General features: G+C 45.1%; 3 protein-coding genes across 4 annotated transcripts in view; 2 read left to right on the top strand and 1 right to left on the bottom strand.

Annotated features, from left to right (window-relative positions):
- Nucleotides 1-683, bottom strand: part of grin1b (glutamate receptor, ionotropic, N-methyl D-aspartate 1b) — a 33928-nt gene extending 33245 nt beyond the window's left edge. For both annotated transcript variants that reach the window (XM_056592302.1, XM_056592303.1), the window contains exon 1: nucleotides 432-683. In XM_056592302.1, the coding sequence (XP_056448277.1) occupies nucleotides 432-683 (252 nt within the window). The remainder of the gene's footprint in view (nucleotides 1-431) is intronic.
- A 6245-nt stretch (nucleotides 684-6928) lies between these two features.
- Nucleotides 6929-13380, top strand: ciz1b (cdkn1a interacting zinc finger protein 1b). Its single transcript, XM_056592331.1, has 14 exons — nucleotides 6929-7101; nucleotides 7324-7399; nucleotides 7806-7905; nucleotides 8203-8291; nucleotides 8407-8495; nucleotides 8643-8713; nucleotides 9115-9261; nucleotides 9594-9676; nucleotides 10234-10327; nucleotides 10453-10557; nucleotides 10867-11091; nucleotides 11212-11269; nucleotides 11589-11710; nucleotides 11992-13380. The coding sequence occupies exons 2-14, from the start codon at nucleotides 7374-7376 to the stop codon at nucleotides 12088-12090; spliced, it is 1308 nt and encodes a 435-aa protein (XP_056448306.1). The 5' UTR covers nucleotides 6929-7101; nucleotides 7324-7373; the 3' UTR covers nucleotides 12091-13380.
- Nucleotides 13381-20551: 7171 nt separating this feature from the next.
- On the top strand, nucleotides 20552-26877 carry LOC130384617 (surfeit locus protein 4-like). The gene is made up of 6 exons (XM_056592897.1): nucleotides 20552-20842; nucleotides 21997-22183; nucleotides 23298-23374; nucleotides 24092-24135; nucleotides 24354-24540; nucleotides 25467-26877. The coding sequence occupies exons 1-6, from the start codon at nucleotides 20795-20797 to the stop codon at nucleotides 25731-25733; spliced, it is 810 nt and encodes a 269-aa protein (XP_056448872.1). The 5' UTR covers nucleotides 20552-20794; the 3' UTR covers nucleotides 25734-26877.
- Nucleotides 26878-27812: the final 935 nt, after the last annotated feature.

The raw sequence follows: 27812 nt of genomic DNA, 5'->3' as shown, positions 1-27812 counted from the left end.
TTGTGATAATTACAATTATTGTACCTCAATCAATCCATTAATTGATCATCAATGAATGTGTCTTTCTGTCGCTGTCCTTTCTGTATTGACACATGGCGCAAACAACAGGTCACCCTTACAGCCCTCCCCCAACACACGCACACATATGCACACTCAAACACACACACACACACACACACACACACACACACACACACACACACACACACACACACACACACACACACACACACACACACACACACACAGGGAGAGGCAGAGGGGGGGGGGGGGAGAGAGCGAGAGGGAGAGAGAGAGGGGGAGAGAGACATAGACAGGAAAAGAGAAAGGGAGGGGGAGAAAAAGAGAAAGAGCAAGAGAGAGAGAGAGAGAGAGAGAGAGAGAGAGAGAGAGAGAGAGAGAGAGAGAGAGAGAGAAAGAAAGAGACCTACCTGGTTGGATATCAGGTCTTCACAGACGGACAGGGCCATCTGGATGGCGTTGGGTTTGTGCGTGACGGAGATAGCGTTCATTTTAAACTTGTCCCTGCCATAGATGCCGTTGGCCAGGCTCACGGCTTCTTTGAAGACCTGCTCGTAGCGTTTCTGACTCAGAACTGCCCCGATGTTCACTATCTTGGGTTCGCATCCCCCACGGGCGCACGAGCACACCACGAAAATGGCCAAGAGGAACAAAAAACGCATTTTGACAGAAAATAAGAAAAAAGCAACAAATAAACTGGGACCACTGGGGTTAGATAGAGGACCCACTTTGCTGGATGTGTGAACACTTAAACAGGCGGCGAGATGTACAAACACGTACACGCTTTCCAGCAAGACAGCGTTCTCCTTCGAATGTAAACATAGGAAGAAATCACATCCACCGCACGGTGCCCGTTAGCAGCACGCACACTTTGTCCTCGCGACCTCGGAGGAGCGTCGGAATGTCATCGGTGACGTTCTGACAGGCGAGCCGCGGACGACGCTTTGATACTTCCTCGACCCGGGCTCGGGATAAAAGACCGCCAACCTGTTCGCCCGCGAGCTGCTCGCACGCACACAGAGAGAGTACAGCACAGTCACAACACTGAAACCCTGTCGTCCATTCCCAGGTGCGTCCTGTTGATTACCGCTTCCAACGTTCTTTTTTCCCCTTCTTTTTAATTAATGACACACAGGCGACGATTAAAACGGTCCACTTTGCGAGAGAAGTCGTTTTATTTTAGACCGACGCCTCGATACATTTCCCTCATTATCACACGTGTTGTGGTTCCGACGCGCGTGGAGTTCCGAATGACCTGATGCTCGCGAGCCGCTGTCCTTGGTCCTGATCCGCTCGCTCCCGCGCTGGGAGCATTAGAAAGGCGCGCCGCCGATGCCTTCTCTGATTCCTTCCGCTGGTTTGGCTTCGGTGTTTCGGCCTAGATGCTCTTGTGTATGTGAATTAATGCAACGAGTCAACGACACAATTCCCCGTCCACGTCCCCGCTAACGACCTTCTTCAGCCTATATAACGCTTTAACAAAGGTGAGGATAACAGTGACAGTGTTAAGACACAGAAGAATGTAAATAGCGCCGTAACCTGTAAAGGACAAACACAAGGACAACGTTGGACACCTGCCATGCGTGACATTGACTTTTGTTAGGCCCACTATCCGTCTAGTTTAATATCAACATTAAAACGTGATGTTTGAACGTTAATAATTGACACACTTCCCTCTCTCTCCCCTACTGGTGGCTCTGGGACAGCGGGGCCGCACAACTCCCTGGTGCTCTCTGCTTAATTACACCGAGCACAGTGGCCCCACAGTGCTTCTGTGTGTTGAGCAAATGTTAACTTCCCGCGGTTGATACATTTAAATGCCTGTCAACTGCGGAGCACAGATTTATGGTTTTGTGTTTTGTAACTGATACATAATTGATTACACTTTAGGAAGAAGGTCTGTCTGTGGGTGTTTTTTCTGGCCGACATGGAGGACCACTCACCCAGCCTGCTGATACCTTGCACGGGGCGAGTGCGTGCGTGTGTGCGTGTGTGTGTGTGTGTGTGTGTGTGTGTGTGTGTGTGTGTGTGTGTGTGTGTGTGTGTGTGTGTGTGTGTGTGTGTGTGTGTGTGCTTGTGCTCGCGGGGAGAGATATATTGATGCCAAGTATCAACAGATGGGGCAGCAGGAACCCAAACATGTTGACGTGAACAAGAGGCCAGCTTGTTGGATCAAATCCTTCCTCTCCCGCGCGGTTCTTGTAATGCTCTGTTCCGAATACAGTCTGAAAGCAGTCGGTGAAGTAAACAGTATCACCTCCATCTCATCAGCCTCGCGCGCAGCTGCATACGGCTCGCGAAGGGCGAATAGTTAATGACAGAGCGCCGGAGTACCGTTGCCAAGGAAACAAGCATCTCCGACTGGCTTGTGATGTTCAGCTTCGACCCCCCCCCCCCCCCCTTCCCAACCCTAATAGACCTATAACGTATAATTAAAGTTCCGCGCTTAGCCGCAGTTTTATTCAAAGCTATTAGACTGACTGTTGCTAAAATTAAGTAGCACGCGAGCGCAGACGCGCTGTGTGCCGATACGTTTTGAGCGGTGTTCTGTTTCCAGTGCTATAGGCTAGGCGAATCCATCAATTAAATCACCCCCATGGGTGTTAAGAGTTCTCATTTCCTCAATAATATAGACTAATATAGCATTTCAAGACTATGATAAATCCATATGTATACAGGCCTATATATGTTATGTATATACAGTAGATATATAGGCCTATTTATATATATATACACAAAAAAAACATATTCTTTTTTTATTTTTTCTCTTTATTAATTTCTAAACAAATGAAAATAAAAGAAACTATACTCAAATGCTGCTCTGTCAGTAAATACATTTTCCAGACGAAGGCTCTAAATAAACAGAAGCAGTAAAGTAAATGTAAACGCCATGAATACAACAAGTGTGCGGACTGAAAAACTGAAAGCCATTGTCGTCAGTCAGAGCGGCTGAAGGTTATAGTGATGCAGCTTGAGTCTCCGGCTCTGTTCAGCTTATAAATAATGCAATTGCAACCACATTAAAAGAGTCTGAAACGCCTGTCGTCACCCCGCTAGACACCGCTGCCCCAGAGCATGAAAAAAAGAGATACCTCCCCCTGCATGACCAACGTCAGGACACAGAAGCCCGTCGAGGCTTGAGGCAAACAATTGCGAGTCAGACGGTTAACATCCCCAGCAGGAGAACATGAAAACATGGGGCAAAACTAAATGAAGACTTTTACAAATCCGTCCTCTGATTCCAGATGGAAAAAACACCAAATAATGCATGGAGAGCACAATTAGCATGATGAAACCTGATAGCTAGCTACAATTGGCTTTAAGCCATAGGAGAGCTGTACAATTAGAAAACATCCTTAAGGAAAGAGACCATATGAATGCTCCTTGATTGGGCTGTTCTCCGGAGGACCTCATAGGGGTATCTCATGGTGTTAATCATGGCATGCCCATCGATCCCATCATTAACTTCATGAGCTACACCTGTTTGTGTCCCTTCCTATGGCCCTATAAGTCTATTAGAGCTCTGTGATACAGGCTGTACATCCAGCCATAGAACAGCTGATCACTAGCTTTGCGAGACCATCCAGGGCAGAAATTGATTTCGACACATATGGGCCCAACCAAACGTGGTATATGGTCGAGGTTCAACTACCTCAGCTGGACGCCTAGTACCACCATCGCTAAGAGCAAGTAAAGGTTGATCATCACGGTCACAACTCTTCTGTTTTTGGCACCGCATCTGGTGGAACGAGCTCCCTGCCAATGACAGGGCCGCAGTGCCTCCCTCACCACCCACCCCACTTATGCAATGATTGTATGTTGTACGTCCTGGCACTTCATGTACGCACTTATTGTTGTACGTTCTTGCATTTAAATATAGTATTTAGCATCATATCCAATATTATCCTAGCTAGCTTTGTTGTATACGGGGAATGGGTTACCCTAACAATTGTTGGCACTTTATTCTATGTACATCCTTACTGTACCGATAGTGATACATTGTTTCTCCTTCTTCTGACAAATGTACTTATTGTAAGTTGCTTTGGATAAAAGCGTCTGATAAAGGCCCTTAATTTAAATGTAAAAATGGCCATGTAAATGGAAGTAGAGCAACAGCAACACAACCTGTGCAAAATGTAATGGCTTATTAAAAGGGTAAGTTGATGATTTAGGCTTTTTCACCATGGGAACCTTGCTGGGTTCGGACAAGGGCAGTTAGCCCCCTCTTTGGCCAGCCTGGTTCAGTGATCCCACTGTACGTAGCCAGAAGCCATTAGCAATAGCGAGCTGATGTAAATTCCCAGGCTCCAGAGCATTAGCAACGTAGCTTCATACGCCTTCCGTAATGCAAAGATGTATCTGTTTATGGATCTGTAATAAAATTAACAAGAATTACATTAATTTTACAAGCAGTTAAAGGCAGTAACAAGGAATTGTATTTTACAATAAGATACTATATAGGTAGCTTTATAGGCGGCTCTGACAAAAACAACACAACTGAATTGAAGAAGTTGAAGAAGCGATCATTTGGAAAGAAATAGTGCTGTAGTCACTGCTTGTAAAATAAGCTTGATTTTCGAATTTTAATTTGCCTCTTTTACATACTTAATTGAAGATATACACATGTTAATGCATTTGTATTTGCATTAGGCTATATGGAAGGAGTATTAACTTGATCAATGATCCAATCTACAAACAACGGTGTTGAGGGTTCACAGAATGAGGCAGAGCCAAAAGCCTGGTCGAACCCTGTCAACTTTTTAGATTGCTACGTTTACTTTGGGCAAGGCCTTTGTTTTGAAATATTTACTGCGATGCTCCTTGTTTTGTCATGAGCTGAACCCCTCCCTCCACCTGGCACTGATTGGTCATAACACTTTCCTTTGGGGAGAGGCTTTCAACAGGCTTGAGGCCAGATGGATGTAGAGTGGAACAGAATGTGAACCCAGGATTGTGTCACGAGGCTAACTGAGCACTGTGACGCATCAAGAATCGATGACACGATTCGAGAGCTGTTACTCTTTGTAACTCAGATGTAAATAAAACAAGATAGAAAGAGTAGAGTAAGAGTGAGCAAGGCGGAGAGTAAGAGAGATGTAGCTGTGTTTAGGCATTCTCTACTTATCTTTTTTTCTGGGTCAGCTCTTTTTGAATTACACAGTTTCAAATAGAACTCAACCCTACAACCACTACACACACACACACACTCACATACACAAAAACAAAAACACACATGCACGCATTCTAGACTTTGCTTTATGGCTGATTACACAGCCATAGAGAGGTGCATCATTGGACAAGTAGCTGGTTTGTAACATTCCTAAGGGCAAAAGACTGTATAAGCCCCCATAACCATCCCAACCCCCACACACACTACAATTGAGAAATGTGTGTGTGCGTGAGTGTGTGAGTGTCTGCACGTGTGTGCGTGTGTGTTTTGCGTGTGTGTTTGTGTGTGTGTGCATGGGCATCTTCTGACACCAATACGTCAAACTGGTTTCCAGTTACAGAGCTTCAACTATAGGCTTTGTAATCCAGGCATTAAAGATCACATAACTTGACAGCCATTGAAATATCATTAAAATAAATAAAAACATGCATATTTTTAACTGTATATTTATATATGTTTATTTTATTTTGGTCTGAACGGTTGCAGGGTTGTGCTTCTTGAGCCTGGACTTCAATATTTGGAATGTACATCAAACAAGCACAAACAAGGTTATTCCACACATTTCAACATCTTTAGCCACCAACCTGCAGTTTTGTTATTCACAAAATACAGTGCGGCTGCGACAACCAGGGATGTGATGGGACATGAACATGAGCGCTGACCCTGCAAAGCCACTCCCGACCTATATTTCTGGTTTAAAATATTATAAAAGATAAATTGAGAAGTGCAGAAATAATTCGGACGCTGTGGGTAACACACTTGAAACCACCAAGGAGTGTTCTGCTTAAAGCAAGGGGAGGTAATTTGGAGAAACCAACAGCTAGATTTTGAAAGTATCCATCTCCCTAGAGGCCTTCTTCCAAATTAACTCACCAGAAACACACGACAAGCTCTCCAGATTCAGCAATAGTTCTACATAGCCTTCTGGAAGACTCCGGTCATGAGCAGTGTTTGAACGGGTAGAGTGTGCAGGCCTTATGGCCTACAGATACAGCAACAGAAACAAGAGGTTTTGAAGAAAATTTGTCTGCATTCATTCTTTTTTGACAATGATGGATAATTAAGGAATCTCTGTCCTTTAAGTTTCTTGACAATTTGATTAAGCTGATTGAATTCACACTAAGGGTTGGGGACTTTACCCAGAACTATGAACCTTTGCAGGAACTAAGTGCGTTTCAACCGCAGGAAACAGGGTCTAAATTAAGTTCTGGGGACATTATTTTAGCCCCAAAAACGTCCCTGCTCAAGTGGGAGTGTCCACCTAGATCATGTATGCTGGATAGATGAGCAACATTTGCTACAGTCAACTGTTAGACTGACCTATATGCAGCATAGATTTAGCTATACGCGCCCACTTGTGATGTCACTAATAAGGCACAGGAAAAGGCAGAATTAGAAAATGTCTTGTAATGGCTAATCACACTCACACCTTGTGGTATAATAGGGATCCTGTTAATGGTAAATAAAGATTTTTTTTTTTCCCGTTGGCGTCTTATAGTCTGATCAACGGCTCAGGTAGTTGGGTTTGTTTGTCCTAAAGTTTATTCTGTTTACCTTTTCGCTGCAGGCCAGGCTGCGTCTTACTCCATAACGCACTACCCTCATTTAAATGTTGGCGTTTCAATGCGAGCATGGAGATGGTGTCTGTTAAGTGCACTGGCGCCTCCGAGTTACTAGGGGGCGATGAAGCAGCCAGCAGCATCAACTGTACCCGCTGTTCTCTGTCGAGCGAGACACCATAGGCTGTAGTGTTGTTGAGAGTCCGCTTCAGTCCAATTCAAAGTGTTGTTCGTTTCACATCAACTGAATTCATGTTCTTACAGTTTTTTTTTTAATAGATATATACATTTTTATGTCACGGAAATACAGTCAATACAAAGCCGAGAGTTTAAGAGGGCTAGTCTAACCTGGTAAGACTTGCTAGTAGTTTCTCGTCTAAAACTAATTGAATAATAGAAAAAAAACTCACAAATCATATTTTACCGCACATGATCCGTTGTCGTTTACGTCCAATAAGTCCAATCTTTACCCGAACGGGTTTTATACACGTACGACCTACTGATAAGCATGACCTTTATGATTTATGACGATTTATTGAGGACCACATAATTCATGTGCGTCTCTCTTCACAGGAGCCTTGGCTGTAGTACAGACCAGACTGACCACCATTACTCCTGGGAACATGAAACGACAACGGAAAGCTGACAGGTTGATAAAGTTTATCTTCGGTTATTGAATTGTGTCACGCTTTAAAGGGCACGTATTATACCGCCAGGTGTGAGTGTGATTAGCCCTTACAAGCCGTTTCTAAAATTGGCCCCTTCTGGCATCCCTAGATCTGTTCTGTATAGATGAGCAACGCTTACTTCAGTCCACTGGGTAGGCTGGTATACTGATCTATCCAGCACACATCTAGTTGGACACGCCCACTTGTGATGTCATAAGGGATAGATTTTCGAAACGCTTGTAAGGGCTACTCACACCTGTCCCTTTTAATCTCTTACTGACCTATATTATTACTACTGCTATTATGATTATAATTATAAACGAGATTCCTAGTTTACTCTGTGTTGATCTTGAATCATCATAATCATCAATACCCCTCCGTCCCCAGGCTCTCCCTGAGACAGGCCGGCCCCCAGGCCAAGAGGGGCAGTCCCCGAGTCCAATGCGCTGTCAGCTCCCTTATAAAGCAACAGCTTGTTGCTGAGCAGGTAGAGCCAAGTCTACCATCCCTCCTATCTGATTTAGTAGTAACCTGTTGTCCCCTTGATAGTATTAAAGAAAACTGTATAAAACATTGTTTCAGCCTGAAGTATGCTTTTGACCAAGGTGCCTATATACATTTGCCTACATTACAAATTGTTAACATAACAATGGGGTACCAGTGCACCAGAAAATATGCCTCACTATATTTACATGATCATGCTTCAGACATTCCACATCTCTCTAGAGTAGGAAGATAATCTCTCTTCATAAAGATGAGCATTCTGTGTCTCAATTGTTGTTAGGTTTCAGACATGAAGACTTTATCAGGAGGATTTGTTGGCCAGCACCTGCAGGAACTAGAGGATGTGAGTGTGACACACAAGCCTGACAGGTCAGCGGTCACTCTCTATCTCCCTCTCTCAGTTTCTCTCGCTATGTCTCCCTCTGGCTGTCCATGACTCCAGCTCTCTCCTGCTCCGTAGACTAATAAGAGTTCTCTCTGACAGTTCAGGGCCCTCCGTCTCTTCGACCAATGCTGAAAGGCTCCCACAGTCATGCGATCATCTGGGTGATGGGCAGACTCCTGCCACTACTGGTGTGTTTGTGTGTGTGTGTGTGCTGGAGGGGTGATGTGAGATGAACAGATTTACTTCTACATATGAATATATGTAGAATATGGCATATTTGAACAAAGCACGTTACAATTAGGGTGTTGTTTATTCTGTGTGTGTTTATTTGTCAGACAGTGCCCTTGTGTCCACGGGTGATGCAGTATCTATTCCGGACCAGAAGGAGGTAGTGGAGACACCAGAGGTGAGAATCTCTAGACGGCTTGAAAACAACCTTGCCCTAATGCCCCATGTATCAACCCCAGCTTACTGTGTGTGTGTGTGTGTGTGTCTGTGTGTGTGTGTGTGTGTGGGTATATGAACAAACGTGTGTGTGTGGGTATATGAAACGCGTGTGTTCGCTTATTCACAAATCGGGGTGTGCGTGTGTTTGTATGTGTGTTTGTGTGCATTTGAACAAACGTGTGTGTGTGTGCGTTGGTGCGTATGTACATACATGTGTGTGAGCGAGTGTGTGTGTCTGTGTGTGGTTCGTGTATATGTACATGCATGTTTGTGTGTCTGTATGTACATACGTGTGTCTGTGTATGTACTACGTCTGTCTGTGTGTGTGTGTGTGTGTTGCTGTGTTGCTGTGGGAGACAGCTGCAGGGCCTTGGCTCCTCTCTGAAGGTCACCATCCAGAGGGAGAGCGACAGCCGGGCGTTCGGGGAGACGGCTGGACAGCCAGAGGGACAGCCGCAGGGACAACACCACTGCCACCTCTGCAGCAGCAGCTGTCCAAGCCTGCAGGTTAGAGCGTCTGCTGAACGGTGAAACGGGCTGGGATTCACACGAGCACCAAGGTATGTGTGTATGTATGTATGTATGATGGGGCAGTTAACAGTGTGTTTGTGTGTGTGTGTGTGTGTGTGTGTGTGTGTGTGTGTGTGTGTGTGTGTGTGTGTGTGTGTATGTGTCCGTTTCTGTGTGTGCGTGTGTGTGTGCGTGTGCGTGTGTGTGTGTGTGTGTGATTATGTGTCAGTTTCTGTGTGTGTGTGTGTGTGTGTGTGTGTGTGTGTGTGTGTGTGTGTGTGTGTGTGTGTGTGTATGTGTATGTGTTGCGTGTGTATGTGTGTGTTTAGGCATTTCAGAACCACATGATGGGGACAGAGCACCAGAAGAGGCTGAAGGTGGTCACAGAGATTGTGAAGACCGCAGGAAGCAGGTAAATCCGTTAACATTGCACAGTTAATGATGTTAAATATACATTATATACATAACAAACAGATTTGTACAGCGTAAGGATAATGCATGCAAAGGATGGGCACCTTACTCCATATTCACAAATATTGTTGTTTATGAATATTTATTATTCCAAAACATCAGCTTTCCAATCTATTCACTTGACTAAAATGAGTGAGAGCAAATCTGCTGCTTCGTTAAATATTTGTCATGATGATTAGAACTATAAAACTCAATTAAACAAATTCATGTTGGTTGTCTTTATGTAGTCTAATTACACTATCTTGTACCCCAACCATCCTCTTGTACCCCAACTATATTTTTTAAAAGCTGGATGGCTAATTATATACATGCATGATGTATATCAAATACAGATGCATGTATATGTGTGTGTGTAGATATATATATATATATATATATATATATATATACAATTACAAGTAGTAATATATCCAAATGGGGATGATAATATACAACACTTCAACTTAATTGATTAGAAATTGATATACATTCCTGATTGGTTGATTATTGCCTTTCCAGGGGAGATCAGCCAATCAAGCCACGGTGGTGTGACACCTGCCAAAAACATTTTAGTGGTGACGTTATCCTTCACCGCCGGACAAATCCGCATAAGGTAAGACTAATCGCATCATATTCTTTGAAAGCAAAAGTTGCACAATCTCCCTAGAAGTAATTTCACATAACAGTCTCAGGTTGTATTTCAGTGTCTTGTTTTGTGTATTTTGTGTGTGTGTGCAGATGTGTAAGCAGTCATCTCGTCCCTACTGCCTGGTGTGTAAACGGCACTTCCGAACTCCCAGGAAGTTTGTGGAACATATGAAGTCACCAGAACACAAACAGAAGGTCAGAAAGGATCCTCACAGCAGCAATGCTGGTTTCTTGATGATGACTTCAGCAAAAAAAACAATCCATCTCCATCTGATGAACCATTCAAACTAAATATAACTGACCAAATATTTTGTGCATTTAATTTAGAGGACAATTATAACGGTTTCTTTGCTAAAGAAAAATTCTGACTGCAAAAGATTTTAGCATTGAGAAAACCTTGAATATAATCAAAATATATGTTGAGTTGGATTTTCCATTGCGTCGCTTTTTATAATCTTTCTTGGTTCTCCTTCTTGTTCTCCTCATCCGTCGCTCCTCTCTCAGGTGCTCTTGGAGGAGGCACAGGATGACGAGCTCATCACGGTGGACGCCATCGGCTGCTTCGAGGGCGAGGAGGGGTCTGGAGGGGAGGGGTCGGGAGGGGAGGGGTCGGGAGGGGAGGGGTCTGGATGGGAGGGGTCTGGAGGGGAGGGGTTGGGAGGGGAGGGGTCGGGAAGGGAAGAGGTAGTGGCTGGAGAGGGAGATGGAAACACAAGAGGTGGAGGGGAGGTGAGGGACACAAACATGTGGAGTTTGACATCTTTCTGCGCACTTTCAACAATGTTAGGAAAAGACAGCAAGGCACCTGCCATAACCTTAGAAACAGTGTGTGTGTGTGTGTCTTTATAGGAAACCTTCAAAGGAGAGGAAAAAGAAAAACAGGACTACGACCCTGACACAGTTTACGGTAGGGCAGCATGACGTCTCATTGTTTGTGCTAACCGAGGTCGCAGTGGTGTTTGAGTGATGGGGGGGGGGAGCTTGAGCTCCCCCGGAAAGAACGTCTCCATTCAATGCACTTTGCTGCTCTTCCAATGATTTGGTTTAAAATGTAGTATAGAATAAGTATAGAATACTCTCTGTACATACGCAGGCTGTCCCGTTTTCTGTTCTCTTTCGTGGTTACTTATTCTGACGGCCAGGTAATAAAGATGCAGCAGCATGATGTTGAAAGGTTCAAACTGCCTTGAGGACTGATCAGCCTGATGATGTCTTGCTTTACACAGGAAGCAGTTTTGTGGTCCCTGTAACCGGTTTCCTGTGTCGTCTCTGTCAGAAGTTCTTTGATAACGAGGCCACGGCGCGGCACACACACTGTCGAACGCACACACACTACCTCAACCTGCAGGTAAACACAACCACGCACACACACTAACTCAACCTGAAGGTAAACATACACACACACACACACACACACACACACACACACACACACACACACACACACACACACACACACACATACACACATACACACATACATACATACATACATACATACATACATACATACATACATACATACATACATACATACATACATACATACACAGAGCCCCTGTTGCAGGCCGTTGGTCCTGGTTGGATGTGCATATTGATCACATCTGTTTTTCTATTGAATTCTGACAGATTCACCAGACGTTTGGAAACGATGGGAACCTGACACAAGAGCACACATCCTCACCACAGACATCAACAGCACCGAATGAGGAACACAAGTACACATAGGCCACGGCCACACCAACCTTGTACATCTGAGAAGGCTCCGTTCTGGCTTTCCATCGAGTTAGGCTCTCAGTGTACTGATATACACGATGCAACAGTGGCAATGGAAGATCCTAGGGCAGGCAGTGACCAACCTCTTTAAGGTCTTCTAACATTACTGTTCAGCTGCTTCCCGCTCCTCGGTTCTGAAACCCATCAACGTCTGCTCTTAATATCTATGACTAAGTGCAGTAGTTTAGCAGTAGTTCGCTCAGGCTACGAATAATGAGGTCTGTCCGCTGTACAGTTATTTATCTATGTCAAACATCAAGAGTGAAAAATGTCCTGTGACCCCATATGCAGTTCAAGTGACCCAACAATGGGTCCCGACCCACAACAAACGAACAAGCTAAAAAACATCATGTTTACGCCATACTAGATGCTATTTAAAGTGTCAATATCTAGTAACTATAAGTCTCCTTACAATGTTACAGCATCTAGTATTGTATATCAGATGCCTTGTCTGACCGTCCAAGAGAATAGAGTAGGCCTAAACGGTTGCTTTGGAAATAAGAGACATGCTTTGGATATATTTGACAAGAACACTTGGAGAAAGAAAGGGAAAATGTTGAATGTATCGCTCACATAAACAGTCATGCTTTGGAAATCTCTGTCTGTTCAAGAAAACACGGGGAGCAACTGGTCAGGAGAGGAAAAGGCTGGTCAGGAGATATGGTGTAGGAGGGGAAAATGTATGGAATGCTTACTGGACAAGAGATTTAGCTGTTAAATAATAAATGAAAGAGGCGGAGATGAAACCTTTTCACTTTACACACACGTTAATGTGGATATTGACAAAAATAAAACCCACCAAACACCCACACAGAGGATGTTCTGGGACAATGAAAGGGAAAGACAAAGGCTTGTAAAGATGAGGACAGACGGAAGGGTGTACAGTTACTTCGCATCCCACAATGCCACAGATGACTGCTTCCTCTGGTGCTAAATAAAGGCTGCATCATCATTTTAACCTCCTTTGTTTCTGCTTATCGATTTAGTGATGTTCAATGCTACACACATTTTTTTTATCTACCTGTCTTATTTAAAAATAATTACCTAGCAAATAAGAGGACAGATCACTCCAGCATTTAGACACCCAATACACAGAAATGCTTTTGAGGGGTGGATTCTGCTGTGATGTATTGACCAGGAACTCAACAGTCTGGTGGATATGTAATATGTATAGCTGTAGTTAGAAACGTAACACAAGGACTGTTATGATTTATGAATAATGCCACCCATCTATGTGATGGTATTTATTAGAAAAGGTTTGTCTTCCACTGAGGTCTGTTGGCAGGCTCGTTTCTTGCTATATGCGGACTATGCGGTTGCATAGTGTCCCTAAAGCCACCAGGGGGCCTCAAAGCCTTTCTTTTTTATATTTTTGAATTTTATTTAAATTTTTGATACATATATATTTAAATGAAAAGGCTCTCTTGGTAGTCAAGTGCGTTGAGTGAAAGAGCCTTTATGCACCAAATAAAGAAAAGATGCATCGAGGCTTCTTTCCTAAGCATTTTTAGAATTCGAACCACCTTTTCTCCAAGTACTTCCGGGTCATCCGCATATGACGGAAATTTCCTATACCAAAAAGAGAATTCGTAGAGTCCCCGAAATTAATGAATTTATTGCTGGTTATTAAGCACACAATATACACCGTAAGAAAATAAAATGCTGACTTCACATTTAAGAAAGACTTGATTTAAATTATTTGAGTCTATGCTATTTCTGATGACATGTTTCAAGCTATCCACAGTTATGAATGGTTTCTTTACCACGTAATGGACAACACCATTACATTTACCTTTACATTTAAGGCATTTAGCAGGCGCTTTTATCCAAAGCGATTTACAATAAGTACATTTGTCATAAGAAGTGAAACAATATATCGCTGTCAATACAGTAAAGATGTTCATAGAGCCAAGTGCAAGTACTAACAATCGCTAGGCTAACCCATTCCCTGTGTACAGCAATGCTAGCAGCTACTGCAAATATTACACAATTAAGCACTATGAATAAGTGCAATGTAGATTAAGTGTGTACAATAAGTGTGTACATTAAGTGCCAGGACGTACAACGTACAATGGTGGCCGGAAGGGGCTGGGTAGCTATGCAGGCTCGAGGTGAACTCTGAACAAGTGAGTTTTGAGTCTTTTACGGAAGCTGATGAGCGACTCTGGATCCTGACATCGGCAGGGAGCTCGTTCCACCACTGAGGTCCCAAAACAGAGAAAAGTTGTGACTTTGTTGATTGACCTTTGCTTGCTCTTAGCGGTGGCGGTACCAGACGTCCAGCTGAGGAAGTTGAGGGGTGTTTGGCTTTACCAATGCTTGGAGGTAGGCAGGGGCAGTTCCATAGACTGCCTTGTATAAGAGTACCATCATCTTGAATCTGATGCGAGCTACTACAAGGAGCCAGTGGAGGTCCCGCAAGAGGGGGGTCACATGGGAGAACTTCGGTAGGTTGTACACGAGGCGCGCTGCCGCATTCTGGATGCTATGCAAAGGTTTAATCGCAGAGGCAGGGAGTCCAGCCAGGAGCGAGTTGCAGTAGTCGAGGCGGGAGATGACCAGTGATTGGACTAGAAGCTGAGCTGCTTCCCTTGTGAGGAAAGGCCGAGCTCATTAGGAGGAGCTCAGTCTTGTTGAGGTTAAGCCTCAGGTGATGGGCAGTTGTCCAAGTGCTGACATCTGACATTAAGATATGCGTGTTTCTATCAGGGCTTTGTCAGATGAGGGGAAAGAGAGAAATAGCTGAGTGTCGTCAGCATAGCACTGATAGGAAAAGCCATGTGATGGAATTACAGAGCCCAGGGATCTGGTATAGAGGGAGAACATAAGAGGCCCCAGTAACGAGCCTTGAGGGACACCAGTTTCAAGCGTGCAAGGTTTGGACAAGGAGCCATTCCATGTTACCTGATAAGTGCGATTCACCAGGTAGGATGTGAACCAGGAAAGAGCAAATTCAGCAATGCCAAGTTCAGCGAGAGGGGCAAAGAGGATCTGGTGGTTCACCGTGTCAAATGCTGCAGACAGGTTGAGGAGAATGAGAACCGATGAGAGGGACGAGGCTCTGGCAGCACGGAGGGACTCAGTCACTGCGAAGATAGCCATCTCAGTGTTCCTTCTTGAAGCCTGACTGGTGAGGGTTAGATGAGAGATAGGAGGACAGTTGGTTAGTGATGGCACGTTCCAGTGTTTTAGAGAGGAATGAAAGAAGAGATACCGGTCTGTACTTCTGGATGTCGGTGGTATCAAGGGTCGGTTTTTTGAGGAGAGGCTTTATTCTGGCAGTCTTGAAAGACGAGAAATGGCAGGATGTCGCTTGAGACAGCCTGGAGGAGAGAGGTAGGGTTAGTGTCGAGGGGGCAGGTGGTGGCATGGTTAGATGTTATTATTCTGTTGACCTCGTCAGAGGTGAGAGGGCTAAATGGGGTAAAGACAGAGGTGGGGATGGGAAGAGGGAGGATGGAGGCAGGGATAATGTCCTTTACCTTCTGGGTAAAGTAGGTAACGAAGTCATCAGCAGTGAGGCAGGAAGGAGGTGGAGGGGAGGGTTGAGGAGGGAAGAGAACAAGGAAAACTGTTTCCTGGGGTTTGAGGCGGAGGAGTTGATTTTGGTGCGGTAGATGGCAGATTTGGCTGTTGACACAGTGGAGGTGAAATCAGAGAGAAGGAAAAGATAATGAGATAGATAGATTAGGACAGTCTGATCACTTCCATTTCCTCTCAGCTGCCCGCAACTCTGCTCTATAAGTCTGCAGAGATTCGGACAGCCAAGGAGGAGGCTGTGAGGATCACGCAGGTCTGGAGTGGAAGGGACAGAGGGAGTCCAAAGCAGAGTGTCGGAGGATTCCTCGGTGGATAGTTGAGAGAATCGTTCGACAGAAGGTAGTGAAGACAGAACAGTTGAGGCAAACGTAGAGGGAGAGAAAGATTTGAGGTTACGGCAGGTGGTGACAATGTGGGGACTAGAGAGGAGGAGGGGAGAGGACTTCAAGGGGAGAGAAAAAGCAACAAAGTGATGGTCAGACACGGGGAACCGGGTAACAGAGACAGCAGAGGTGCCGCAGGACCTTGTAAATATCAGGTCAAGTTGGTTCCCGGCCCTGTGTGTGGGAGGAGAAGGGGAGAGTGTTTAGTCAAAGGTGGCGAAAAAGTTGGTTAATTCAGGTGAGTGCAACTTCTCTGGCAGGATGTTGAAGTCGCCAAGAATAACGAGCGGTGTGCCATTTTCAGGAAAGCAGCTGAGATGGTCATCCATCTCGTCGTAGAAGTCACAAAGGGGACCTGGAGGATGGTAGATCACCAAAATTAAGAGCTTGATAGGAAGGGTCCCAGTGACAGGGTGTATAGCCAAGTGTTCTAGTGGAAGGACCTGGTAGGACCAGGTTTATAAGGTTTTAATGATTTTATAGATAAGTTAAAGACTACAAACATGACCACTTTGCCATTTCCGTTCAAGCCAAGACAGACCAAAGCTGTGTTCGAAATCGTTCCCTATCACGGATATAGTGCACTATTATAGGCTGCTCGCCATTTTGTAGTGGTTAATTTCATGCACTATATAGTCCACTTAAAATACCAACAATTTGAGTGTACATACGATGTACAGTAACGCAAATTTCTTTCCCCACATTGAATGTCCTTACTCCCCCCACTAAGCCTATCTGTAAAGGCATTTGGAGCAAATAACAATAAGTGTCCACATTTCTGGCAACTGCTGGCATTCAGACTAGCCTATAAACAATGAACAGAATTAAAAATTGATAATTTTATAATTTTACTGTATACATTTGAAATAAGCACACAGATCCATGTATTTGCAGGAACTCCAAAGATGAACCAGATGGCCTTCAACGCTGGAAGCGAGGAGGCTGCTGCTGGGGCTTGTAGCTAGAGGGCTGTTGCTGCTGGTGGCTAGGAGCCTGCTGCTGCTTGTAACTCCACAAGTTGGTTTTTTTCACGAAAAGCTATCAATTTGATTTTGTCTGCATTTCTCCCAAGTACATTAAAACTGACCCACATCGTTTTGAACCCTACATTAAGTGCATTGCAAACAGTTAGGATTATCCACCAAGAGTGGTTTGCTTAGGGCCATAAATATACAAGTAAGGAGTGACGCAAATTTCAAGAGGCATTACCCTACATTGAGTGATGCCAAACATTAAATGATGAGCTTGCTCCTTTACACTATAGGCCTATCTGTAAAGGCATTTTGAGAAAAAAAACAATGCGTGTCAACTTTTCTGGCAACTGCTGGCATTGGGACTATAAACAGACATTTAAAATTGTCAATTTTATTATTTTACTGTATACATTTGAAATAGGTATAATGAAGGAACTCCAAAGATGAACCAGCTAGCTGCTTCTGCTTGCGCTGTTAACTAGGAGTCTTCTGCTGCTTATGGTGGTGCTGGTTACTAGGAGTCTTCTGCTGCTGGTGGTCCTGGGGCTGGTAGCTAGGAGCCTGCTCCTGCTGCTGCTGCTGCTGCTCCTGCTGCTGCTGCTGCTCCTGCTGCTGCTGCTGCTGCTGGGGCTGGAGGTAGCTAGGAGCCTGCTGCGGCTGGTGGCTAGGAGCCTGCAGCTGCTGCTAGGGCTGGTGGTGGCTAGGAGCCTGCTGCTGGTAGCTATTAGCCTGCTGCTGCTGGTGGGGCTGCTGCTGGGGCTGGGGCTTGTGAAAGCTAGGAGCCTGGTGGTGGTGGTGGCGGCGGCAGTGGCTAGGAGCCTTCTGCTGCTGGTGGTGGTGGTGGCGGTGGCGGTGGCGGTGGCGGTGGCGGTGGCGGTGGCGGCTAAGAGCCTACCGCTGGTGGGGGTGGTAGTGGTGGTGGCGGTGGCGGCTAAGAGCCTACCACTGGTGGTGGTGGTAGTGGTGGTGGTGGTAGTGGTGGTAGTGGTGGTAGTGGTGGTGGCGTTGGCTAAGAGCCTACCGTTGGTGGTGGTAGTGGTGGTAGTGGTGGTGGTGGTGGTGGCGGCGGCGGCGGCTAGGAGCCTGCTGCTGCTGGCGAGGAGCCTGTTGCTGCTGCTGCTGCTGCTGGTGGCTAGAAGCCTGCTGCTGTTGGCTGCTGGTGGTGGTGCTGCTGGTGCTGGTGGTAGCGGCAAGGAGCCTGCTGCTGCTAGTGGCTAGGAGCCTGCTGCTGCTGGTGGTGGCTAGGAGCCTGCTGCTGGTGGCTAGGAGCCTGCTGCTGCTGGGGCTTGTAGCTAGGAGCCTGCTGCTGCTGGGGCTTGTAGTTAGGAGCCTGCTGCTGCTGGGGCTGCTGCTGGGGCTGCTGCTGTGGCTTGTAGCTAGGAGGCTGCTGCTGGGGCTAGCTATGAGGCTGCTGCTGCTGGGGCTTGTAGCAAGGCGGCTGCTGCTGCTGGGGCTTGTAGCTAGGGGGCTGCTGCTGCTGGGGCTTGTAGCTAGGCGGCTGCTACTGCTGGGGCTTGTAGCTAGGAGGCTGCTACTGCTGGGGCTTGTAGCTAGGAGGCTGCTGCTGCTGGGGCTTGTAGCTAAGGGGCTGCTGCTGCCGGGGTTTGTAGCTAGGGGGCTGCTGCGGCTGCTGGGGCTTGTAGCTAGGGGGCTGCTGCGGCTGCTGGGGCTTGTAGCTAATACAGTGAAAGGTTCAGCTGAACTGGCTGCATAAAATGCTTTATGTAGGCCAACAAAAAATAAAAATATGTATATAAATGAGGTGAAACAGATCTACATGTAAATCAGTATGTATCCCACCTCCAATCCTGATCAGGCCAAAGGACCATATCTACAACACAGCAGAGCTCACCAAGTCCTCTTTTATGCTCTGACACATGATTGAAGTGTTTTGCCAGTTGAGTTTGAACAGGTGAGAAGTGAGTTAGACTTATTGGTAATTAGTTGTTGCGTTTTGAAGGCGTGTGATCCAGGTGACCTAATGTGCTAATTGAGGAGATTTGTGCTTAAAGTTTAGCAAAATTGTGAAAACAGTGGAATTGTGCTTAGAGTTTAGCAGTCTGGAGTCTTGTAGTTGATACATGAGCTTGAAGTTTTCAGAATTGTGTGCACAGTTCCATTTTTTGAGTGTATACAATTGTGAAAAACTGAAATATCTCTTCTGGGGTGGTTGAAACATCAGCGTAGCCGCGTAGCGTAGGCAATTGAACCAATCAGTAGTAGAGATTAGGGACACCTAACATTATTGACATTGACAATGATGAATACAGGCTCTTAAGACACAGTAACAGCCGAACAGTATTCCTTGAGAGGTTCCTTGGTGAGTCAAGGAACTTAGGCCAGATCAACCTGACATCATAATCAGACAAAAGGCTTGCGAATCTGTTAACCTTAAAGGTCTCCTATTATACTACTTTTCTGGTCTTAATTTCTTATTAATGACTCCTATAGAGCAACCTGACACGATTCACAGCACAAAAAAAGATGTCGATATTCGGGAAACTCTTCCTCTCATCTTTCAGCATTCTCTGCCAACACTGGGCCTCGTCCTTCTCCGCCCCCTCGCCCCACTCCTGCCAACCCCACTCCTTTGTAATTGGTTACCTTCCGGAATTATGAGCATGAGCATGTTGCAGCATTACCATACATGGAAAATCCGGATTGTTCTACTTAGGTAAATCCCGGAAATTTGAACCAGTGAATCGGGACCGGCGTCCCTAGTGTTTAGCGCTCTGCACAGCCACCCCAGACGGTCAGCAGGGAATACGTCTTAATGCATGTACGTCATTATTTGACACTTTAGTATGGTTGAAGGTGACTATAAATCATTATAACAACGTTTATAGGTCATAAGAGTCGAAAAAGCATAATAGGTGATCTTTAAAGTGTCCAAGAAGCTTAACCCTCTCTCGGACGCAGACATCAAAACCAACAGCTGTCCAGACGGGCAGGTCCCTCAGCCAGTAGCCAGTTCAGAAGCCGCCTCTAGATGTAAGGGTCATTACTTATGTCTATGTATGTTATTCAAATTATGTTAATTATGTGTAATAGCCTTATTATAATGGACTGATTTATAGGGTTAGAGGATATTGGCACATGTTTTACTTTGACAAATTATTTCTTGACATTTAAAATAACCGCTTTATGGAAAATGCAGCATTTGTCATTTATTATTATTTAGGAGATATTCAGTAAAGATTCAGTGAATTATATACATTTTCAGGAGTTTAATGATGTCAGCCCAGTCTTTCCGATTTTTTATCAGTTTAAGTAGGTTTAAAATGCTTGGGTAAATTTGAGATTCTTTATTTGAAATAGAATGAAATAAGTATGTTTTTTTTACGGATCTAGCTTATTTTCCTCCTAACTTGTAAATAGAGAGACATTTAAATATTGAATTCATGCCACAGGACCACCTTATTTAATCCCCCGGCATAGTTTCTCCATACTGAAATGGGCCCCCCCACAAACTAGTACCGGCCCTGTCTGTTGGCTCATTCACTAGCAGCGGTGTGTATGACGTATGCTCCGGTGACAATCGACTACGTGGCATGTCTTCTCCAGCGCGCCGACAGGAGACGCACTGCCAACCGGCGCAGAGGATAATGGGGCGGAGCAGGCTCTAAGCAGGCAGCCATCAACGCGAATATACTTCGATTGAGCCAGGAAGAGGCTACGTTAAGAAGTTGTAACACTATTCAGATTGTTTTTTCCGAACGTTGAACTTGAATTTCGAAGTGCCTTATTGTCGGAGAAGAGATGGGACACAACGACCTGATGGGCCAGGCGGAGGATGTAGCGGACCAGGTGAGCACTGCTCCCCTGGAAACGGCCACCCTGCCACGGGTTGAGAGACCGATCGTGTCGGGGTAGTGGAACTAACATTAGCTGAAAGGGTTGATGCTTAGTGTGCTTTAAAGATCATAATGTTTCTAGTTTCAGGAATGGCCCCTTGAATCGTTGATTTACTGGCTATGTTTGAAGGACGGAAGCTAAAAAATAAGACTGCGTGTTCTTTTGTGTTGTTGTGTTTTTAGCCATAATCGATCATGAAGTAGTACTCATATCCTGACGTGTTCCCTCGAAGTGCTTCCAGGAAACAATTCTGAAAACAAAGCAGTTTCAAAACGCTGTATGAGCCAACCAACCCTATCGGTTTCAGGGGAAGTGGACAAATCACCGCTATAGACCGCTATGATTTGCTACCATCACACATCTCCACCACCACTGCCACATCATGCTGACCCATTAAGGTTACATCTAGCATGTGGTTTAAGCCGCAAGCAAAACCAAAAAGATCCACCTAAAGTCATCATCCTCAGGGCGTTCATGGATCCTTCTGATTTGCTGATAGTCTATGGCTTAACTTGTACCTCCCATTTGCGATGTATCTTGGCCTTATCAGAGTCCTCCGCGTCCATGTGTTGTTGATTTGTTTTTTTGTTGCATTTGCCTAGGAGACTATGACAATGATTTAACCGCATAGTTGACTTCCTAGTTTCTATCTAATCACCCCTCTCCTATCCCCTCTTCCTTTTTTGTCTGATATCATCCGATTATGCCTGCCTGCTTTGTGAACTGTCGTCTCAATGGCACATTAGTAGGTAAACCACACAGTCTCCATAGCAACCGCCATTGATTCCCACTCTGTCACCAAAGCTTACACCGTATTGACAGGGAGAAAGGTGATTGGCCGAGAGGCACATCTCCTACTGGTGTGGATAGCTAAACTTAGGTGGAGCTTGGCTGGAGGAGAATGACTCATAAACAACACTTATGTACTCAATGGGCTGCAACAGAAAATAACACACCTGTGGTTAGAGCTGCGATGATGAAAAGACGACACCCCCAATGCAGAACACAATTGCTGCACAAACAGGGAAATAACCAGCTGAAAATACTACTCTGACTACTCCAAATGGACTTTATATTGTCATCTCTCTCTCTCCTCTCCGCTGCAGTTTCTGCGTCTCACCAAGCAGTATCTTCCCCACTTGGCGCGCTTGTGTCTGATCAGCACCTTCCTGGAGGACGGGGTGAGGATGTGGTTCCAGTGGTCAGAGCAGAGCGACTACATCTCGGCCACGTGGAACTGTGGCTGGTTCCTGGCCTCCTGCTTCGTCCTCATCAACCTGCTGGGGCAGCTGGGTGAGGCCCGGAGACAGAGCCGCACTCGCACCTATCTGTCTGTCCATTGGTTGACTTCAGCCATTATAGCTGCAACCATGAGCAAGGCATCGATGAGACAATCAAATCGAATTGATTAAAGGTGCTGTTGGTTGATTTAAGAGCTATTATTTGAGTGTGAATAGTTAGAAAACATCCATCAGCTTTAAGTGAGATGTGCTGGGACATTATCTCCTCTGGCTGACTGCGTGCCTTTCGCAGCACAATTTAGAGTTTAGACCGCTCCCGGCTCATCAGGGAATCTCTTGCCTGATTGGTTGAGGGATCCATCCTGCCTTTCAGCTGCGGTAAAAAACACCTGTCAATGACGGAGAAATGTAGAGTCGGAGGGATGGGACATTTCTTTGGTTAAGTTTTAAAATTGGGATGAGAGTGCTAGGAAGGAACGGAGAAGGTACGTATACATAAAAGCTAGTTCACGTCATTGAGTGTGAGCGTTTTAATGATCGATGTGGTGAAGTGCGCCACACACCAGGGTGTTGTATTCAAAAGTGACCGAGAAGCTTAACCCATCAATATCACCCACTCCTAAATGGATCTCCAGACATCCACCATCCACCCGTCCCCCCTCTGGGCATCGCTCATGCCCATAGGGGGGACCATGCTCTAATATATGACCTGGAGGTGCCTCTGAGAGGGCACTGTCACAGCAACACTAACGGCTGACCTTACTGACTTCGTCGTTTGGCTTCGCACTTAGAACTCCGCCCTCAAAGGGAAACATTTGTGGTACGATAATCAGTCAGCGTTTGGCTCTGTAGTCAGAAGGTAAAATAGACGAAACGCATTAAAAAAACATGGGGGAATAGTAATCATTCAATAGACCTGAGATCACATCAAATTGCCATGGATATAGTGGAATATCATTTTTGTTGATTTCTGCACACCTTGATATCCCTTAGTCTAAAAACAAATTCGAGCAAATTCTGGAATTCGGTTGCTCTCAGCCGGTTATGGGGTACTTAAGGCAAAACGAGGTTCATAAAAGCACCGCTCCGCAGGTGAGCGATCAGACATTTAGTGTTGGTACTAAAAAATGACTAATGTGTCTGTTTCTGTGGCCCTCTGCCTCTAGGTAGCTGTGTATTGATCCTCAGCAGGAATTTGGTTCAGTATGCCTGCTTTGCTCTGTTTGGAATCATTGCCCTGCAGGTAGGTACCACCGCTCCAGGAGAGTGGTAGATATGTACTCTGTGACCTAAATACATGGAAAGGTGCAACGTGTCATATTATAAGTTTAATAAATAGCAAGAGGAACTGCAATTATCATCAGAATGTAGGGCAATAACAGTCTTGACGTTACGTCAAAGACATCTTTGCATTGCGCTTCAGCGATTTGTAAGTAAGCAGCTAGCAGCTAGCCTTAGCTAGGGCTGACCCGTTTTGAGTCTCTTTTATATAACTGCACCCCTCGAGAGTCGATATCCGTCACTGCAGCGTCCCGTCTTCCATCTGTCCATGAGGGGATGGAGTCGTACTGATGTCCAGAGGGAGTGTGGTAACCTCTTGTCAATCACGTCGAGAGTACCCTGAAACATTTAAAACTGGCTCTGACTTACTGCATCACTTGAATGAGAAAGACTTGGCAGTGTGCCTTAACACAGTTTCACTGTGAATCGTAAGCATTACTCCTACATTCTGTGGGGCGATGTGTTTTGGGAGGGAGGGAGAACTGGCAACCAAAAACCATTGTGGGAGACATGAACTTGGAACTAGGGGTGTACACCACGATTCTCTGAAAATATGCTGCCCCCTTCTGCAGAAGACTAATTTGACAGTCTGCCAGAACATGTTGCACCTTTCTATATCATATTTAATTGACTGTTAATTTAAGTGAGCACTAAGGCTGTCTGTCTGTCTGTCTTCCAGACTGTGGCATACAGTATACTCTGGGATGTGAAGTTCCTCATGAGGTGATCAAATGCTTTTTTTTATGTTTTAAGAATGTAAAAGAAAATGTATAGCATATTAAAGCCAACGACTATTTTTGTTTTAATATTTTAAAAAAACAACAATGTTTTAATGTAAGTTATTATTATAAAAATGTTTTATTATTGTGTCCCAGTTCACACTGACACATTGAGGAGAAGAGAGGCAATGCGGTCTCTAAATTCTCCAATCCCTTCCCTAGGAACCTGGCTCTGGGAGGCGGGCTGCTACTGCTATTGGCTGAGAGCCGGGGCGAGGGGAAGAGCATGTTTGCCGGGGTGCCGTCTCTCGGGGAGAGCTCCCCCAAACAGTACATGCAGCTGGGGGGGCGTGTCCTCCTGGTTCTGATGTTCATGACCCTACTGCACTTTGAGTTGAACCTCATCACTGTGAGTATAGGTTCAACCTCCGTCAGCATCTCGTCCGAAACGCATGCATGCAGGCATACATACGCATGCAGGCACACACAAGTTCTAAGGGTTTTTATTTATCAAATGCACAGCATAAGGCAAGGGTTGACAAGCAGTGTTGCCACAGTTAGCTTAAAAAAGTAATCTGATTACTAGTTACTCCTTAAAATAGTAACTTAGTTACTTTACTGGTTACTTGATTTAAAAGTAACTAAATTAGATTGCATGCGCGCAGGCATGAACAGCACGCACGCAGCACCGCGCGACTAATTCCGCCGCTAATAACAACTGGTGGCGCGGACTCTGGAGAGTCAAGGTCAACACTCGCCTCTGATAGATTGAAGTCTTTGGAGACTATCGCTTCACACGCACTCTCACACAAACAGACAGACAGACAGACACACATCACTCCATCTCTCTCAACGTCAATCGGTGATCCGGTAAAAAAATGACTTTGATTAATAACTTTATTCTGATTACTGGTTTGGAAATAGTAAAGCGTTAGATTACTCGTTACTGAAAATAGTGGTCCGAGGCCAGGCATCACTGTTGACAAGTAATGAATTTTACTAAATACTTGTTAACAACATAAAATATAGTAATAGGGAAGCACCGAAATTGCAACTGAAATCAAATCACCAAGCAAAAAAGATTACTGGTTTAAACCATTCCACTGAAGGGTCATGGCCCACGATAGGCCACCAGCCACACACAGTAAACACACATCCCCCCCTCCCCTCTCACCCGTAGTAGACTCTGGGTTATACTTGGTCTTAGTTTAGTGTGTGTGTGTGTGTGTGCGTGTGCGTGTGCGTGTGCGTGTGCGTGCGCGCTGACAAACAAATGTATTTATTGTAAGTCGCTTTGGATAAATGCATCTGCTAAATGTAGGTGTGTGTGTGCAGATCCTGCAGAACCTGGTGGGCACGGCGCTGATCGTGCTGGTGGCGGTGGGCTTCAAGACCAAGCTGGCGGCGCTGACGCTGGTGCTGTGGCTGGCCTGGATCAACCTGTTCTTCAACGCCTTCTGGACGGTGCCCACCTACAAGCCCATGCACGACTTCCTCAAGTACGACTTCTTCCAGACCACCTCGGTGATCGGGGGCCTGCTGCTGGTGGTGGCCCTGGGGCCCGGGGGGGTCTCCATGGACGAGAAGAAGAAGGAGTGGTGAGGGGGAGGAGGAGGAGGAGAGGGGCATGGTTAGAGAGGGAGGGGGGGCTGATGAGTTGAGTCTCGTCATAAAGAGGGGAGAAATGTATGGAGGCATGTCATTTAAGGGATGACGTTTGCATCCGAGGCGGAGGAGTGGATGATCGAGAGGCGAGTGGGTGGGTGGATGGACTGATCGATCGCTAGATGGATGGATGAGTTTTAGTGGGGAGGAGACGTAGACAAATGGGTCACGGGATCTTGGTCAGCTTTTTGAGAGGCTTGACTGTCCACCAGAGTTAGGCCTCTGTGTCGGTCCGATACCTCCCCCTCCTCTCCATCAACAGACGGATAGACAGTTTCTCCCGACTTTATCTCTTCCTACCCACTCCTCGTCTCCACACTTAATGTGTTATCTGTCAGAAGACTACTGCTTCTTCTTTCTCTTTCCGGTTAGGAATCAAATGTTCCATCTGTTTCAGAGTGCTTCGATTTAGATTTCTGTTGATTTGAGAGACATTTTGAAAGTGTGTGTGTGTGTGTGTGTGTGTGTGTGTGTGTGTGTGTGTGTGTGTGTGTGTGTGTGTGTGTGTGTGTGTGTGTGTGTGTGTGTGTGTGTGTGTGTGTGTGTGTGTGTGTGTGTGTGTGTGTGTGACTGACTGATAGTTGCTGTCCTCTACAAAGCATTTCTGCTTTCAATATCTGGAGTGTTTCCAACTACTGCCAAAATGTAGAGAAACTCAAAGTGCCAATACTATGATAGACACTTACAGGCCCTCAGTCTAAGCAGAGTGGTTCTGCCGTTGTGTCTAATGCTGCCTGTCCCGTAGATCCACCTTAGGCATCGCATTAATGGTAGGAAATATATTTCACATTGTTAAAGACTTGTATGTGCGACCATCTGTATGTCTGGTTATTAGACAGACAGACCGGCCCGTATAGATAGGCAGACAGACAGACAGCTGGCTCTTATGAGGTTAAGCTGTTGATGAATGATTTCATTACAAAAATATCAATCAAAGCAGGCAACATATTTTTATCTGTCCCTCTGTCTGTTTGCTTGTCAGTCTTTTTTCCCCCCAGAATCTATATGTTGAGATGCATTGAAATGGTTTTCTATTGTGTGTTTATGAAGATGTTTGATAAATAAATTTCAATCTTTCAGAAACATTTTGTTTTACGCAGTCATTCAGCCGCCCATCCGAATCACCATACTATAATTAATCTCACTTGTACCTGATTCATGTTGGTCCATAAAGATAGGTGAAGGGCATTGTGGGTAACGATGTGCTCTTTTATCAGCGTTGAAGGCTGGCTTATCAAGGTCTGTTGGAGAGCAGGACATACTGGGTCAGAGAAAATGCTCCAAGGACAACATTTAACCTTCAACATCCCACTCATACATTGGAAACAATATCCATTACATTTAGTTTACTTTATTTTTCTGTGCAATGAAAGAATACAGTAAAAGTACATGCCAAAAAAAAGAACATTAAAACACAAGTGCAGGAGAGGGACAGAATCCCCAGCGGGCTTATGAGACTACTATGAGAAATTACGTTAAATTTGTTCAAAATAAATAAATCAGCTTTAATGATTATTTGGTCATTCCAAGTTCTCATCTCTATAGGGCAGAGAATTGGCTTAAGAACACAACTTCAGATTACCGACATGAAAAGGAATACTTCTTTAATGAACAATGATGTTAATAATGTTTATGAGATTAAAATATTTTTTTTAATAATACTTTGATTAATTCCTGTTCCAATTTTTACCCATGCTAATGATATGTGATATCATTAATTAGACTAATTAATTAATCAATGAATGAGTAGGCCTACCTGTAAAGAGGAGACAGACCGGTAACACACGTTCTGTTGTTGTTGAATCGGCCATGATGTCACCAGAGATGTCCCATCATAAAGTCAGAGAAAGTGTTTACAAATGGTCCTATATATTGTTGAAGATTTCCATCGTCAATGTGTGTAGGCAGTTCAACTAGAAGGAAAATGTTTTTCTTGCTCTCACTGTTTTGTGGGTATGTGTGTTGGTGTGTTCCTTCCTGTGTGTGTGTGTGTGTGTGTGTGTGTGTGTGTGTGTG

This window comes from Gadus chalcogrammus, chromosome 6 (assembly GCF_026213295.1).
Source record: "Gadus chalcogrammus isolate NIFS_2021 chromosome 6, NIFS_Gcha_1.0, whole genome shotgun sequence".
Classification (NCBI taxonomy): domain Eukaryota; kingdom Metazoa; phylum Chordata; class Actinopteri; order Gadiformes; family Gadidae; genus Gadus; species Gadus chalcogrammus.
Note: the sequence above shows the minus strand (reverse complement) of the source record. Positions and strands in the feature narration are given on the sequence as shown.